The sequence below is a fragment of the Labeo rohita genome, chromosome 11 (assembly GCF_022985175.1).
Source record: "Labeo rohita strain BAU-BD-2019 chromosome 11, IGBB_LRoh.1.0, whole genome shotgun sequence".
NCBI lineage: Eukaryota > Metazoa > Chordata > Actinopteri > Cypriniformes > Cyprinidae > Labeo > Labeo rohita.
In genome coordinates, this window is record NC_066879.1 from 26,092,265 (window position 1) to 26,108,729 (window position 16,465).

The window sequence follows — 16,465 nt, forward strand, 5'->3', positions numbered from 1 at the left end:
CCACTGGTAATAACAGCTTTGTGGTGGCGTTCATGTGCGTTCAACTCGTAAATACGCAGTGGACACCAACTGACCAAAATAAAATGTCTTTGTGTTCTGCAGAAAGAAAGTTATACAGGTAATTTTTACAAAACATTTGGAGGAACATCTTTGGAAAGGATGGACACAGATAAAATCTAACAGTAAACATTTTTTTTTTTCCATTGGTGACCTTTAACTGACAGTGTAACTTTATCCATGAGGCTTAATCAGCGTCTGGGAAAGCCTCCATACATAAACTTAACCTTGACGTCTTTACAGTGGCATTCTTGGTCATTTTGAGGACTGACTTTGTGGTATGAGGAACACAGACTGCAAATAATCATTTGTCTAAACATCTGTTTTTGTATCAGTTTAAGATGTTAAGATTACAAATGATGTCATGCTATGAATAAGGCGTAATAATTTTCAGTTGCATTGCATTTATGTTTGGAATATATTTGGCCTAATGTATGATATATCCACTGAACATTCTCTAAAAATTAGCATTTGACAGAGTGGAGCACTAAACTAAGACTGGCCATGGCATTTTATCATAGTGTTTTCTGAAAATCATTTCAGTGATTGAATTTCACTGATTGTTTCCATGTTGTAGAAAAGCCCTCGGAGCCACTTTAACTCTGTCGGAGAACAAGGACAAATACGGGTTATTCAGGACAGCATCCGCTTAAATCTGAACCATTCTTTCACAAATAATAGTAGAAGGTTCAAGGTGAGACCACAGAACATTAGCAAATACTTCCATTATAAACAGCAGTGCACCTTATGAATGAATCAATATACAAAAAACACTTTCTAAAATTAAAAAAAACGAAATTTTTCAAACGAAATCAAGAATGGTAGACTTGCGACAAAGAAATATGACAACTCTGTTTGTCTTAAAGATAGATACTGGGTGGTATTTGAAAAAAAAAAAAAAACAGAAACTGAAAACACAGATTAAGTTTTAATAAAAAAAATCACTGAAAGTTATTATGTCTGCATTTCCATGCAAAACATAATTGTATTTACATATTTCAAAGCCATTTATTATTATACAAATTTTGGAAATAAATATTTACAAACCAACAACATTAAGTTGTACAAAAAAACATTTTCCCCTCTATGTCCAGTGCCAAAAAAGTAGACGAAATACATGAGAGCCTATAAACCATTATTTTTGTTATTCCTGCAAAAATAGCTGACACCTTTATAATATTTACTGAGTTTACTGACCAACTAGCTCTTTCAAATAAACTGTAACAGGCTTATGGAGGATATTCACATGCCCTTTTTAAATGATGATTGACATGTCCATAATATTTTTCGCTTTAATAGAGTAAACTTCTAAGAAAAAAATAACATTGGTCTCAGCTGTCTCTCCTTAAGCATTTCCAATGGGCTGTGATTTTCTCATAGCAAAAGTCTTTCAGTGTATATAAAATACTTTTTATGTTAGAAAAAACAATAAGGTGAAACTATCATTTTTTAAGGAAAAACATAAACAATGAATAATAAATATTACTTGTTTGTTACTTCTAACTATTATCTATTCAGTCTGATAAGGCAAACATTGATAAAATGTTCATTAGAAAACAAAGTCCACTTAATTGGTGATATACAGTAATAAACCTTTGGTTTAATTCAAACAACTATCAACAAATTGATCTTTGGGACATAGAACAATGAGCAAAACTGCAAGATTTTCAGAGGAATAAGTAAAAAGGTTGTTAATGCTAGATTTTGACAAATGAATAAATAAAAACAAACAAAAAAAGTGAATTAATGTTCAACTTAAAAGAAGACTTCTCAGAAAGACAACTCCTCTTTTGCCTTCCAAACAGAAAACAAAGAAACCCAGAGTTCAAGGTCTGTGAGTGATCTGTGAGTTCATAACACTGCGAGGTCATGACAGGACTTGGAGCGCACTTTCAGGGCCATTTTCTTGTTGTTCTTGGCCACAAGTCGATCTAGGAAGCGTCTGGCTTTCTTGGTGATGCTCTCTTTTCGCTTGTAGATGGAGCGTCGGCGCTCATTGATCTCTTTGCTGTCTCGCCGCAGTCGGATCTGCCTCACAATGCCCTCAAAGAGCTCGTGAACGTTGTGGTGGAGGGAGGCGGAGGTTTCTATGAACTTGCAGTCGAATACCACCGCGCAAGCCCGACCCTCTGCCACAGAAGACCAGGATTGTGTAAAACCAAACCCGTCACAAGGCTTTGAAGGCACCATGTAAAACAATTGTGCATTCATGAGCTAGACTACCCTACCATTCAAAAGTTTGGGGTTTTTAAAAATATTTTTGAAAGAAGTCTCTTGTGCTCTCCAAGGTTGCATTTCTTTGATTAAATGTTTCCATTTTAATAATTTTAAATGTAATTTATTCATGTGATGGCAAAGCTGAATTTTAAGCAGCCATTGCTCCAGTCTTTAGCATCACATGATCCTTAAGGAAATCAATCTAATAAGCTGATTTGGTGCTCAATAATAATTTCTTATTATTATCATTGTCAAAGCAGTTGTGCTGCTTAAAGGGAACCCCAGGTATTAAGACTTGGAAAAACCCATGAAAGATTTACCTTATTTAAAAAATCCATATCGTTTTATACATATTTTGGACTATGGGGGGCACCATTATTTCAATGTAGTGAAATTTGCACTCGGTGAGCTACTGGCGCTACCTGTTGCTATTTTTATGGCAACACAACTTGCAAAATAAAATATTGATACAGTGATCCCAGCTACATGTGGCGATGAATATAAGCGTAAGCTCTTTTACAGATTCTTGTTTTTGTTTTGAGGGTGTAATAGAACATGCTCTCATGCTTGGTGGCTCGAAAAATGCATTATTTTTCACATAATTTACATTATTACAATACCTTTCTACCCAACCTGGCACAAATGGCTCGATTAGTTCCGGATTTGATGAAGGCCCGCCTTCCGAAAACCGAATGTGTTGTGATTGGTTAGCTGTCCCAGTGCGTTGTGATTGGCGAACAGCTTAGACAGTGTTTCAATACTGCCACGCCCCTTGCAGCAACTTCCGTCTGCTCCATTATAGTTAAGGATATATTAAGGTATAGTTAACGCTACAGTAGTGTCGGGTCCTATCGTCAGCCTGCAAGATTGTGATACATATTAATGTGCTAATTTATTAAATTATTTACATACTTCGTTTCATTGCCCGAAACCAGTTCCAACATAAGCCTAAAATCACCCTAATGTTTTTAATATGACTTAATTTGAATTTAACATTACAGTAATTGATTAAAAACATTGTAAGTTACTAATATAATGTTTACATTTTCTTAGTTATTCAAAAAGCAGCTACAGAAAACAAGCAAAGAACATTAACCTTATCAAAGAACATCATCACTGATTAGCCTAGCCTAGTATAGTGCAAGTTTATGCATTTTAAAAAACACTCGCGTTATAAGTGAAGCTATCTACACTGTATGATGAATACATTTCTTACCACACACTGCACACGTCTGCGGCGCACTCTGACACATTCTCGTATTTATACCAGCCACGCTGCATCACTAAAGTTAGGCTAATCCCCCACCTCGTCCCCAACTATTCGAATTTCCGTAGGCAAGATTTATGTGAATGATATTCTAATAAGCCACGTTGTGACATCACAATACCCGGAAAACAACACTGTAGTCTAAATGAGCTGTTTGTTGTAGTTCTTGAAAAGGGATTTTTTTTAAACAAAATATCTCCCTTTGGAGTGGACTTTGAGATTTGTAACTTTGTGGATGTTTTTTACTCCCAAACAAACACACCACACACTGACTAAAATTCAAAAAGTTAAAAGCATAATAGGACCCCTTCAAACCAAATGCCGTAACAAATTTTTCCCCACATGGAGTCTAAACACTCACAGGTACTGAGTGAAATCCACCCTACGAAACTCCTTCAGTGGCTGCAGCATCATGACAAGCGTCTGCATGTTTACATCCTGCCAGGATGACATTGTTTCTTGTCTCTGCCGTTTGTAAGCTCTTTCAGTAGCTGTGGCTACTCAAAGGCATCAGGGCTAAAGCAGAGAGAACAAAGACACAGGTCTTTAGAAAGTTTTATTTGTCCACAGGCATCTTCCCATTCTTTTCTCCTCTTCTTATCTCTAGGAAAACAGTGAAGACTTACATCGCTTCTCTTGTTGCCCTCCGACTGAAAATTAACCAAAAGCCACACAACGTGACATCGTATCAGTATTTTATTTTCCTAGTTGTGTTGTGGTTAAAACAGCAACAGGTAGCGGCAGTAGCTCACTAAGTGTAACCATTTCACATCATCGCAATAATGGCGCCCCCATATAGTCCAAAATATATATAAAACAATGTGTATTTTTTCAAATACATATTTTCTACTACATATTTCAGTAAGAGACATAATTTATGTTATATTAAGACATAAAAGTCTTAAAGGAGAAGTCCACTTCCAAAACAAAGATTTAGATATAATGTACTCACCCCCTTGTCATCCAAGATGTTCATGTCTTTTTTTCTTCAGTTGTAAAGAAATTATGTTTTTTGAGGAAAATATTTCTGCATTTTTTTTCCATATAATGGACTGATATGGTGCCCCGATTTTGTACTTCCAAAAAGCAGTTAAATGCAGCTTCAAACGATCCCATCTGAGGAAGAAGGGTCTTATCTAGCGAAACGATCGATTTTCATTAAAAAAAAACAACAATTTAAATATTTTTTAATCTCAAACGCCCGTGTTGCCTTGCTCTCCCTGAACTCTGTGTATTCTGACTAAGACATTTAGGGTATGTCGAAAAACTCCAATCATAGTATATAAATTGTATTATTTTTATTAAAATAAGTGATCGTTACGCTAGATAAGGCCCTTCTTTCTCAGCTGGGATCGTTTACAACCGCGCTTGGGATTGCTTGAAGCCGCATTTCAAATTCAAACTCGGGGCACCATAGAAGTCCATTATATGCAGAAAAATGCTGAAATGTTTTCCTCAAAAAACATAATTTCTTTACGACTGAAGAAGAAAGACATGAACATCTTGGATGACAAGGGGGTGAGTACGTTATGTGTGAATATTTGTTTTGGAAGTGGACTTCTCCTTTAATACCTGGGATACCCTCTGATATTTCTGTGGAAACAGTGATACTTTTTTCAGGATTCTTTGATGAATAGAAAGTTCAAAAGATCTATTTATTGCATCCTTGCTGAATGAAAGTATTAATTTCTTCAGATTCTTTCCTTATACTAAACCAAACTTTTTAATGGTAGTGTATAACAACCCACTATGACGTATCTGTGTGAATGATACAAATCAAAACACTTCTCACCTTCTACTGCCACCTCTCGAGACCGCACTAAGTCACTTTTGTTTCCCACAAGGATGATGGGAATGTTTTCAGCCTGCCGGATGCGGCGCAACTGGATTCGTAACTCTGATGCACTCTCAAAGCTGCTGCGGTCAGTGATGGAGTAAACAATGATGTAAGCATTGCCCACCTGCATGCAGTAATCCTGCACCCATTTCTCATCTTCCTCCTAGGGGATCAAAAAAGAAAAAAAAAAAAGCGATTAAATACTTTAAAGGGGTACTTCATGGAAAATTAAAATTCTGTCATTATTTATTCAACCTCATGTGGCTCGAAAAAACCTTTTCTATCTTTTAAAGGGATCCTATTATGCTTTTTCACTTTTTGAATATTAGTAATAATATTCCGTCTACAGAAATTCAAATGGATAGGGGATGGGTAGGGACGAGGTGGGGGATTAGCCTAACTTTAGCGATGCAGCCCGGAGAGCCACTTTCGGGACGCTTCAATGAGCCACGGTGTGGCTGGTATAAACACAAGCTTTGATTAGAGTGGCCGCGATCAGCTCTGGTGGCTGTGTCGGAATCGTAACGCGTTGCAGATGTGTGCGGTGTGGTAAGAGATTTATTCATCATACAGTGTAGATAGCTTCACTTATAATGCTAGTGTTTTTTAAAATGCATAAACTTGCATTAGACTAGGCTAGGCTAATCAGTGACAATGTTCTTTGCTTGTTTTTTGTAGCTGCTTTTTGAATAACTAAGGGAATGTAAGAATTATAATGAATAACTTACAATGTTTGTATTCAATTAGTGTAATGTTAAATACAAATTAAGTCATATTAAAAACATTAGACTACTTTTAGGCTTAAGCCGGAGCTGGTTTCGGGCAATGAAACTAAGTATGTAAATAGTTAAATAATTAGCACGATAATATCATGTATCAGCGATCTCGCAGGCTGGCGATAGGACCCAACGCTATTGTAGCTTCAACTATACCTTAATATATCCTTAACTATAATGGAGCAGACAGAACTTGCTGTTTTGGCAAGGGGCATGGCAGAACTGAAACACCATCTAAGCTGTTCACCAATCACAACACAGTGGGACAGCTAACCAATCACAACACATTTCGTTTTTCGGAAGGCGGGCCTTCATCAAACCTGGAACTAATCAAGCCATTTATGCCAGGCTGGGGAGAAAGGTCTTGCAATAATGTAAATTATGTAAAAAAATAATGAACCACCAAGCATGAGAGCATGTTCTAGTACATTTAACTTAATTTTAATCAATTTAATGTGGAGCACTCTTATTAAATTTTATGTTGCTTTTTGTTGTCTTTTTCGCAATCCCAGTCCTCATTATATTGGGAAGCATTCATTATATTGGATAGAAAGCCAGGGTGCTCTTAAAAAAGTAAACAGAAGAAAGAAAGTCACAGAGGTTAAATAATGACAGAGTTTTCATTCTAGGATAAACTATCCCTTTAAACACTTGTGCATGTGCTGAAAGATAACCATAAGCAAACTATAAGGAAAATGCTGAGCAGCACTATAAATTTTTTTTTCTGTATTCTGTAAGTACAGAATTATTTATCTCTATAAACAATTCTTGAGTCCAGAAAAGCCTAGTTGCCAGACAAACCTCACAGAGGAGAGTCATCGATAGGGGTGTAATTAGGCCCCAGAGCGATCAGTGTACTTGGCTGCGTGGTCAGCAGCAGGGGCCAGCTGTATGTTGCTTGCTCACTGCAGGGCATCGCTCAATGGAGTTTAGCCACTGGCAGCAAGTGGCCACGTTTTTTTCCACAACACTGCACAAAGGGCATTGTGGCCCTGTAGGTGAGACTTGTGTCTGGAAAGCACAGACTCACGACTGGCAGACACATGCAACCCCCTGAAGACCACATGCCTTCAGATTTTCTTTTATTTACATTTGCTAATTCATCAAGTAGGTTACTGAGGTGAATATTTTGAGACATGTATAATGTTTGCATACCTGTTTTTCTGTTTCCCATGTGTCCATCACAACTAGGGTTGTCTCTTCCCCATCGACCGTAAGGGTTCTCTCATATGTGTCCTCTATAGAGACATACACAGTATTTTCAGTTGAACTGGCACATAAAGTAACTTCCAAAACATCTGTGACATCAATCTGACATCCAATACAGCATTGCCAACTAATAATAGATGCTGCAAACAATTAGGTCAATCACACTGAATTCATTTTTTGTCCTAGCTATTAATTTACTACTACACTGTAAAAAATAAAAAAAACAATTTGAGTCAGCTTAAAATAATTTGTTACCCTGCTGCCCTAAAATTTTAAGTTCAGTCAACTAAAATAAGTTTATTCAACTTGAAATGTTAAGCTGTACTAAGTAACAACTTAGATATTTGTATTTGCTAAACTTAACAGGTGGTTAAGTAACCCAGCTGCCTTAAAAATTTTAAGTTGATTCAACTCAAATATCTAAGTTGTCACTTAGTATAATTTAACATTTCAAGTTGAATAAACTTTTTTTGAGTTGACTGAACTTACAATTTTAAGGCAGCCAGGTTACAAATTATTTTAAGTTGACTCAACAATTTGTTTTTTACAGTGTACTACTACTACCAAAAAAACTTCATCTCTTCTATGATGAGCATGTTTTTAAATTTTTGAATTTGATGTTAATTTTTTTTTTTTTTTTTTTTTGGTGGACGTAAAGTTGAAAATGGGCAATACAGCAGTCCTGATTACTTAATAATAAAGAAATAGACTTATTATAAATATTAAAGTTAATAAAAGCATTTCAGTGCATATTAATATATTAAAAACTCTCATCCACAAATCAAAGACGTGATCCAACTAACATGCGGGGGGAAAAACGTAAAACTGGAAATATCATAGAAATTACTCAGTGTGACTTCCTAATAACATACTTTTTACCTTTAAATATATTTTTAAATAAACTTTTTATATTAAAAAAATATATATATTAAAAAAAAACAATGTGTACACAATGTACAAGGAAATTGTATTATTACTTTTTAAAGTAATTAATTAACTAGGTTTTTTAAAGTATTGTTTATACTCTGTTAAAAACCAACATTTTGGCTGCCTTTACTCTGTGATACATTTGAACAGTGCTTTGTTATAATCACAAGCGTGAAAAATGCATGGGAAGTGGAATAGTGGAAAAATCACTGAGCTGTGTCTGATAAACTGATCGCATAGCTAGTTTGACAAGAAGATAAAACACAGTTTGCTCCAGTCTAGGTTGATACTGACCTTGTCTCATTTTTCCACTTTAAATTTACTCTGTCACTTTTTGAGACCTCCACAAGATGTATAGCACTTAAAGACAAACTTGGCCATGAAACGTGAATTCACAATAAAGAATAACAACTTCAATGTCTCAAACTTAATGTCAGCTGACATCTAAATGTTAAGACCAAATATAAAATATAATCCAGGCATGCTCTAGAGAAAAGTGTCCTCAACTGCTTAGGTGCAAAGATATGATAGTACTATGTTAAGGTGCATCTGCTTAAAGGATTAGTTCACTTAAAGATTTTTTTTTTTACTTATCCAAGATGTTCATGTCTTTCTTTCTTCAGTCAAAAAAAAAGGTTTCTGAGGAAAACATTTCAGGATTTTTCTTCATATAGTGGACTTCAATGGAGATCAACGGGTTGAAGGTCCAAATTGTAGTTTTAATGCCGCTTCAAAGGGCTCTATGATCCCAGCCAAGGAATAAAGGTCTTATCTAGTGAAACGATCTGTCATTTTGTAAATAAAATGGAAATTTCTATACTTTTCAACCACAAATGCTCATCTTGCAGTAGCACTGCGTGTCTTCACGCATTACGTAACCACGTTGAAAAAAATCAGGTGCGTTTAGTTCTTTGTTTACTCAAAAATGTAAGGTAGGGCGAAAAACTCCATCTCATTTTCTACTCCAACTCCAACTTCAAAGTCATTTGACTTTCTTTAACACACTTTGTAAACACTCGGCCTGTACTTCCGCCTACGTCACAAATGTGTGATTACGTAATGCGTGAGGTCAAGCTAGTGCAAGACAATTTTTATCAGGCTCCTTTGTTTATGTTCAGTTATTTCACTTTGATGGCAATGAAAAGAAACTAATAATTGCCATTAAAGTGAAATTACTGAACCTACACATAGGAGCCTGATAAAAATGCTAATTTTAGAAGAAAATTTCAAACAGCACTTAGAGGCTTTTGCATCTGAACTCAAATATCAAAACTTAATTTTTGAGTAGTAATATGCATTGCTAAGATCTTCATTTGGACAAATTTAAAGGTGATTTTCTCAATATTTAGATTTTTTTTTTTTTGCACCCTCAGATTACAAATTTTTAAATAGTTGTATCTTGACCAAATATTGTCCTATCCTAACAAACCATACATCAATGGAAAGCTTATTCAGCTTCCAGGTGATGTATAAATCTCAATTTCAAAAAATATATCCTTATGACTGGTTTTGTGGTCCATGGTCACACACGCATATATATATATATATATATATATATATATATATATATATATATATATGTGTGTGTGTATATATATGTGTGTGTGTGTATATATATATATATATATATATATATTTATATAAAATAAAAATATTTATATCAAATAAAAGTTTGAGTTTGCCTAATATATGTGTGTGTATTGTGTGTAATTATTATGTATATATAAATACACACAAATTAATGTATATATTTAAGAGAAATATGGTGTTTATTTACAATATATATATATATATATATATATATATAATATAAATTCTATTAAAATTATAATACATACATAAACAGTATACACATATATGTAGGCAAACTCAAACTTTTATTTTGTATGCGATTAATTGCGATTAATCGTTTGCCAGCCCTAATATATATATATATATATATATATATATATACACATACATATACATTGTTGCACCCTTAATGCATCCTTGGTGAGCATCTTTCAAAAACAGTAAAATCATTCATCTAAATGCACAAAGCACATTCAAATACATCGAAACTGCTTTTATTTAGGGTCACGCAGAAGTGTAACCTACTAATATGTCTCCGCTGATACAAGAATCAATATACACACATCAGCCTGTCAATGGCATGATTATTTACAGGATGATGTTCTGCTCAGGTCAAAGCCAGCACAGCCACGAGACATAAGGTCATATGCCGTCAGACAAAAAACAACATGTAGGTCAACAGATTGCCACTCACAGACGCTCACTTACTGCTTTGATAAAGGCATTTTGCATAGTTCAGTGCATTCAGCACATGCCAGTTTAAACTGTTAGGTTTATACGTAGGTCTCTGAGGGAGCAGTTTTGTGTCAGTCAAAATGGATTGTCTCACACCCCTGGGAGACCAAAAGATGGACAGAACTTGACAAATGGGACACACAATGGTGCAGACTTTAAATCAGTCATGTACTGTCTGGTTATAAGTAATAAACATGTTCAGGCAAAACAAAGTAAAATCATTCCATATTTAAGGTATATAAAGAACATTTCAATATTAAAGTCTGTGTTTAGAGGCATTAAACGGGCAACAATGCTCTAGATAACAGCTGGTACACAAATCAATGTACTGTGTGTACTGTTTGCTCTGACCGATGTATGAATCAATATCACCATACAATTAATGTTTCAGGATCAATCTTGACGCGTGACAATTTGAGAGTGCAATCAATCAGGCAGACCTAACAGTTTAGTCAAGGTTATTTTAGGTCCTGCAATGCCATGCGCTTTTATAGTAGTGTGTCAGTGCTATATTTACTGTTAAACAATAACATTCTGCTGGTTAAAACGAACAGAGTGAATCAACTAAACTGACCTGATACAAGAACAAATACTCACAAAAGCCAGAATATACTTCAGATTGTATACCTCCAATGTGTTTATGCGCATCCTTCTCTTGTATTCCAGCAAAAATGTTGGCAAGGCTTGACTTCCCCACGCCGTGATCCCCCAACAACACCACACGATAAAGACACTCGGCTCCAGAGCTGTCCGACTCGGAGTCTGAAGACCAGTTGGCCCGTGAGTGGATACTCTTGTCCCCAGGGTGGTACGAAGCTGACTGGGCGAGCGGCTGGTGATACGGGTCAGCTGAGGGGTCTCTTTCTCCCCGGCCTGTTTGACGAGAGGAGGGAATGGGAGTACTCGCTCTTCTCCTCAGTGGTTGCTTTCCCTCTTTCTGTGTGTTGAGTGTCATCTTATAAACATAGGTATACCTAAACAAAAAAAGGGACTTTATTATGACAGGAAAACAAATAGATAGACTACATATACATCATACATTACCAGTGCATTAATTAATGTATTAACTAACATGAAAAAACAATCAACAATACATTTATTACACTATTCATTAATCATTGTTAATGTTAGTTAATAAAAATACAATTGTCCATTGGTCATGTTAGTTCACGGTGCATTAACTAATGTTAACAAACACAATCTGTGATTTTAATAATGAATTAGTAAATGCTAAAATTAACATATGAGATACTTTTTAAAGAGTTTTTAAAGAGCTTGTTGACACCTAGTGAAAAATAAATATACTTAATTGTATTCAAAATACATTTATTTAATGATAAGTAAACTAAAAAATAGATTGACATGTCTATAATAATTGAAAATACACTCTAAATGCAGTTATTTCATGCTTTCATCAAGCACAAACTTCGTGCACTGCAAATTGATTTGTAAAATAGTATACTTTTTACAAATGCTTTTGGGGTAGGGTGACAAGTACTTTTAACAATTTTGCATGGTTGCAGCTTTACATAGATGTAGAAAGTAGTTACAAAAGTAAAGATATGTAAACAACATATAGTCAGTATAAAATGGTACAAAATTCATACTTGATCAGAAGGTTTATAACTTCAGTATATTACCAATACACTCCAATGCACCTGTACCAAAACATTTTTTTCCAGTAATAGTTCTTTAATGTACTGTACAGACATTGCACTTTAAAATGTGGCCTGCATGCAGCCCTTTGGGCTGTCAAAGTATTATGAATTATTAAACGAATTATTAAAATTATCTTGACCAGCCCTCAAAACTACACAAAAGTTAAAATGTCAAATGAATGCAGAGATGTTAACTACATGAAACGTAGGATTAAGATTAAAATAATTATTAAAATAGTAAATATGTGACCCTGGACCACAAAACCAGTCTTAAGTCGCTGGGGTTTATTTGTAGCAATAGCCAAAAATACATTGCATGGGTCAAAATTATTGATTTTTCTTTTATGGCAAAAATCATTAGGATATTAAGTAAAGATCATGTTCCATTAAGATATTTTGTAAAATTCCTACTGTAAATATATGAAAACTTAATTTTTGATTAGTAATATACATTGTGAAGAACTTTATTTGGACAACTTTAAAGGTGATTTTCTCAATATTTTGATTTTTTGCACCCTCAGATTCCAGATTTTCAAATAGTTGTATCTCGACCAAATATTAACCTATCCTAACAAACCATACATCAATGGAAAGGTTATTTATTCAGCTTTCAGATTATGCATAAATCTCAATTTTGAAAAATTTACCCTTATGACTGGATTTGTGATCCAGGGTCACATATATTAAAATTATTTCACTTCATGCATTAGGAAGAGTTGTGCAATGCATTGAGTTGAAGCGCGCAGAGACAATGGGCAGGAAATGTTACAGATTTATTCCTTCCACATGCACTGAACAACAAGCAGTTCTGCACGTTCACATTCCAAACGGGACAGTCTGTTTCGCGTGTGCACGAATAGAACTATAACGTTGTGACGGTTTATCCAATTGTTTCCTGCAGAGTTAATGACAGGTGATGTTAGGTAAAAGGTAAGCAAAAGACTGTAAGGATATTTCATGTTGTGTCCGCTGGCTTTATGTCTTTAAAAGCTTCAAGTTTAACGCACTTTCGTGTTCTATACAGGCCGTTTCACGTTTATTTTTACGCACCGCTTACTGCGCCTATATTAAGTCCATATAATTTGTGCTGTTATTCGTGGTGGAAAAAACTTCTGTTTGCTTATAGTAGTACTTGTAACAGTATAGAAAGACCATAAAGTGACCGCAGTTCAATACGGCAGATGTCTGCTTTGGTAGCGCAACTGATAAAGCGAGTGCGCTCGTGTGACAGCGACACGGATTCGAATCCAGTCCGTAGTGTTTCCTACGTTCAATATTGAAATGTCTTTGCCCATTGTCTTACTGATGTTCTCTGGATAATTGAGTTGGTTGTGTTAGTAATAGGCAATAAGTTGTTGTAAATAGTAATACGTTGTTTTTTTTTTTTTTTTTTATTGCATCAGAGGCACACATTAATGGTGCCATTACCACACTTCAAGTGTTCTTGGAATGCCATTGCAATGTGTTTTAAAGTCATTAAAAGTAAAGGATAGTAGAACTTAAGTTTGTTATTAGTATATTAATGTATGTTCAACACCCTTACAGTGTAATTGAACTGCACTTCTTCTGTCACCATAATGCATTTAAAGTGCACAATGCAAAACTTAAATACAAGAGTGGATATTTAAATTGTACTTAAGTATACTTGAAATAGTTCCACTTTAGCACAAACATGTATATTTAATACAGCTTACGTTAAACTTCAGCACTGCTTTTGCACAACTAAAATGCATTTAGTACAACATTAGTTGTTCCAATTTAACAGACTTTGTGTATACCAATTTATAGTGTGCCACAAATATATTTAGTACATATGAAGAAACTATACTTAAGTATACTATTTTTTTTTTTTTTTTTTTTTTAACTAGAGACTGCTTCTCCTTTATTATCCAATCTCATCAAAAATGTAAATTTTGTTACAGATTTTGTAAAGAACTTATGTGTCTACAAAAATTTGAAGCATTGGGCATTTAAATGATTATGAAAAAAAATTAAGTATGTGCAAACTTTTTACTGGTAGCATTGAAGAGACTGGGGTTAGTTGTCACACCTTTTATTTTAGTGAATATTTATTTTTTTACAGTCAGTTTCGGTATGCCAATACACTGACTTTAAAAACTACACCTAATATTCACAACTTAAATATTACTTAATAATACAATACTTGGTAAAATAGTTGTTACGTTTTAATAACAGCTCTAACACTTTTATATTATTAAAATATTAATAAAATAAATTAAAAATATCAACTGTATGCACGACATTTAAAACATGGGACAATTTACCCCATTCTAAGAACAAAATGTACTTGTTCTCTTGTGTGAAAACATGCCAGTGTGGCTTTGTGTTCACTTGTTTACTAGGAAAAATGTAATTTTTCTAATTAAGTGAACTAGTGTTTGACACGAAACCACTGAGAGCGAAAAAACAAGCATTTGTCTATCGCTCCTGACATCCTTGTGTGTATATTCATGCATTTTATCATATTTCATGCATTAATAAACACACAAGCTTAACAAGTTAGACATATCCCAACAAAAAACATCCGGAGAAAGTGAAGTGTACTCACAACCATGTCTATAAATGAACGTTTCAAAGCGTACAGGTTCACATCAAGCCGCAGAATGAAGTTTAAAGCTACTTGGTAGTGAATCAATCAGTTTGCGCGCAGTGGAGTTTGATGTACCGGCTGCAGGGAAACGCTACACCGCTGCAGTCATGGCAACAGCCCCGCGAGTTCCACAACGCTTTTAAAAATTTAAGAGCGGAATGAAGCATTTCTCTCAATCTCCCGCGCTGTCTGTCACAGGCTCATCTCGGAAAAAAACATCTATGACCTTTCACTCACCTTTTTCTCACCACGAGCAAGTTTTGGGGGTCCAAAGGGCGACTTCTCAGTTCATCCTTCCCACTTGTAGACTTTGCGCGTCAGCCCTCGGAGCTGGATCGGTGTGAAGTTGCATGTATCGTGTCTTTGTGATTAAACACAGGTGGGCTCCTCTTGCCAACTCAGCTCGAAACGTGCCTTCTGTTTATATTACTCACATGATCCATAAACACAGCTCAACAAATGGGCCCTCAACTGTAAGTCTCGTGGGTCCTCGCAGAGCGTCTTTCAAAATCATCCAGGGCCACGAAATGTTATAATGTGTCTTTTTAGCACCGTCCCACTCCATCTCCATGACGTCGATGTTCTGTCATTTCCTGCTTGAAGCTGAGCTGAGATATCATGTTATCGGAAGGTTCTCATTAGTCCTTTTGCTTTGATGTAAAACGCATCTTGATTTAATGATGTCATCACTGGGAAGTCATGCAATGTGAAACCACACACATTGCATTTATTTTTCTTTAGAGACAAACATTCACAGCTGTTTCTTTTTTCTTGGTGCTTATGCAATTGGATAATGAATGTTGCAATTTTATTGCATCTATTTAGTATTTTGGTTTCTAAAATAAGTTTTATTTATTGGAAAAAGCATTCCAGTACTGGATACACATGGAAAAAAAAGAGCCCCGAATCTTTGCATCAGTAAAATAGAGGAAATAAGGTTTATCCCCTGCTTAGATCTCACAGTTGTTGTTTTTTTTTTTTTTACCAGGAATTTTTAATTCTCTGAGGCTCAGCTGAAACTTTTCCAACTGAAACAACAAAAGTAATCAAACCAGTCGCCCGTACACTGGGGTGCTGAAATCCATAACTGTTTACGGAGCAAACCTTGTTCCCACACTTCGGTCAATTACATCAATGTCACAAAACTACTGTTTTAATGTTTGCAAAGTGGCTTAGAAATGCTCCATTTGCAAGATAAATAAAGTCATATATAGTCATAAAATGCATACTTTGAGGATTGACACTTTAAAGTGTCATTAACTGCAAAAACATTTGCTCATTGACTGGAACCAAAATTCAACACTGTGGTACCACGACATGGGAACATGAACTGATATGAGCATCTTCTGCAAAAATTCAGACTGCAGTTGCATTTTTATTTGCTTTGCAAACAATACAAACTAGTACTGTGAATAACTTTGTAATCTAGGGTATATATATATTGATTTTGCCATACACCTCCATTCAAAAGTATGTGGTCAGGTTTTTGTTTTTAAATTAATATATCTATTTTGTTTGACAAGAGATTAGTATCTAGCGAGGATACATTAGATTGATCAAGTGACAGTAAAGACATTTATAGTGTTACAAATATTTATA

At 35.0% G+C, this 16,465-nt stretch overlaps 1 protein-coding gene across 1 annotated transcript; it reads right to left on the reverse strand.

The window, feature by feature from the left end:
- Positions 1 to 978: 978 nt before the first annotated feature.
- rem1 (RAS (RAD and GEM)-like GTP-binding 1) lies at positions 979 to 15,526 on the reverse strand. Its single transcript, XM_051123034.1, has 5 exons — positions 15,104 to 15,526; positions 11,225 to 11,571; positions 7,310 to 7,392; positions 5,334 to 5,541; positions 979 to 2,186 (listed from the first exon to the last, which is right to left on the reverse strand). The coding sequence occupies exons 2-5, from the start codon at positions 11,550 to 11,552 to the stop codon at positions 1,909 to 1,911; spliced, it is 897 nt and encodes a 298-aa protein (XP_050978991.1). The 5' UTR covers positions 11,553 to 11,571; positions 15,104 to 15,526; the 3' UTR covers positions 979 to 1,908.
- Between the last annotated feature and the right edge of the window lie 939 nt (positions 15,527 to 16,465).

Excerpts from the sequence above, each read along its gene's own strand:
- rem1 (XM_051123034.1), bottom strand. The coding sequence starts at position 11,552 with ATGACACTCAACACACAGAAAGAGGGAAAGCAACCACTGAGGAGAAGA. Across the intron at positions 7,393-11,224 it reads TGCGCATAAACACATTGGAG|AGGACACATATGAGAGAACC; the intron begins GTATACAATCTG and ends ATGTCTCTATAG. Across the intron at positions 2,187-5,333 it reads TCGAGAGGTGGCAGTAGAAG|AGGGTCGGGCTTGCGCGGTG; the intron begins GTGAGAAGTGTT and ends CTTCTGTGGCAG.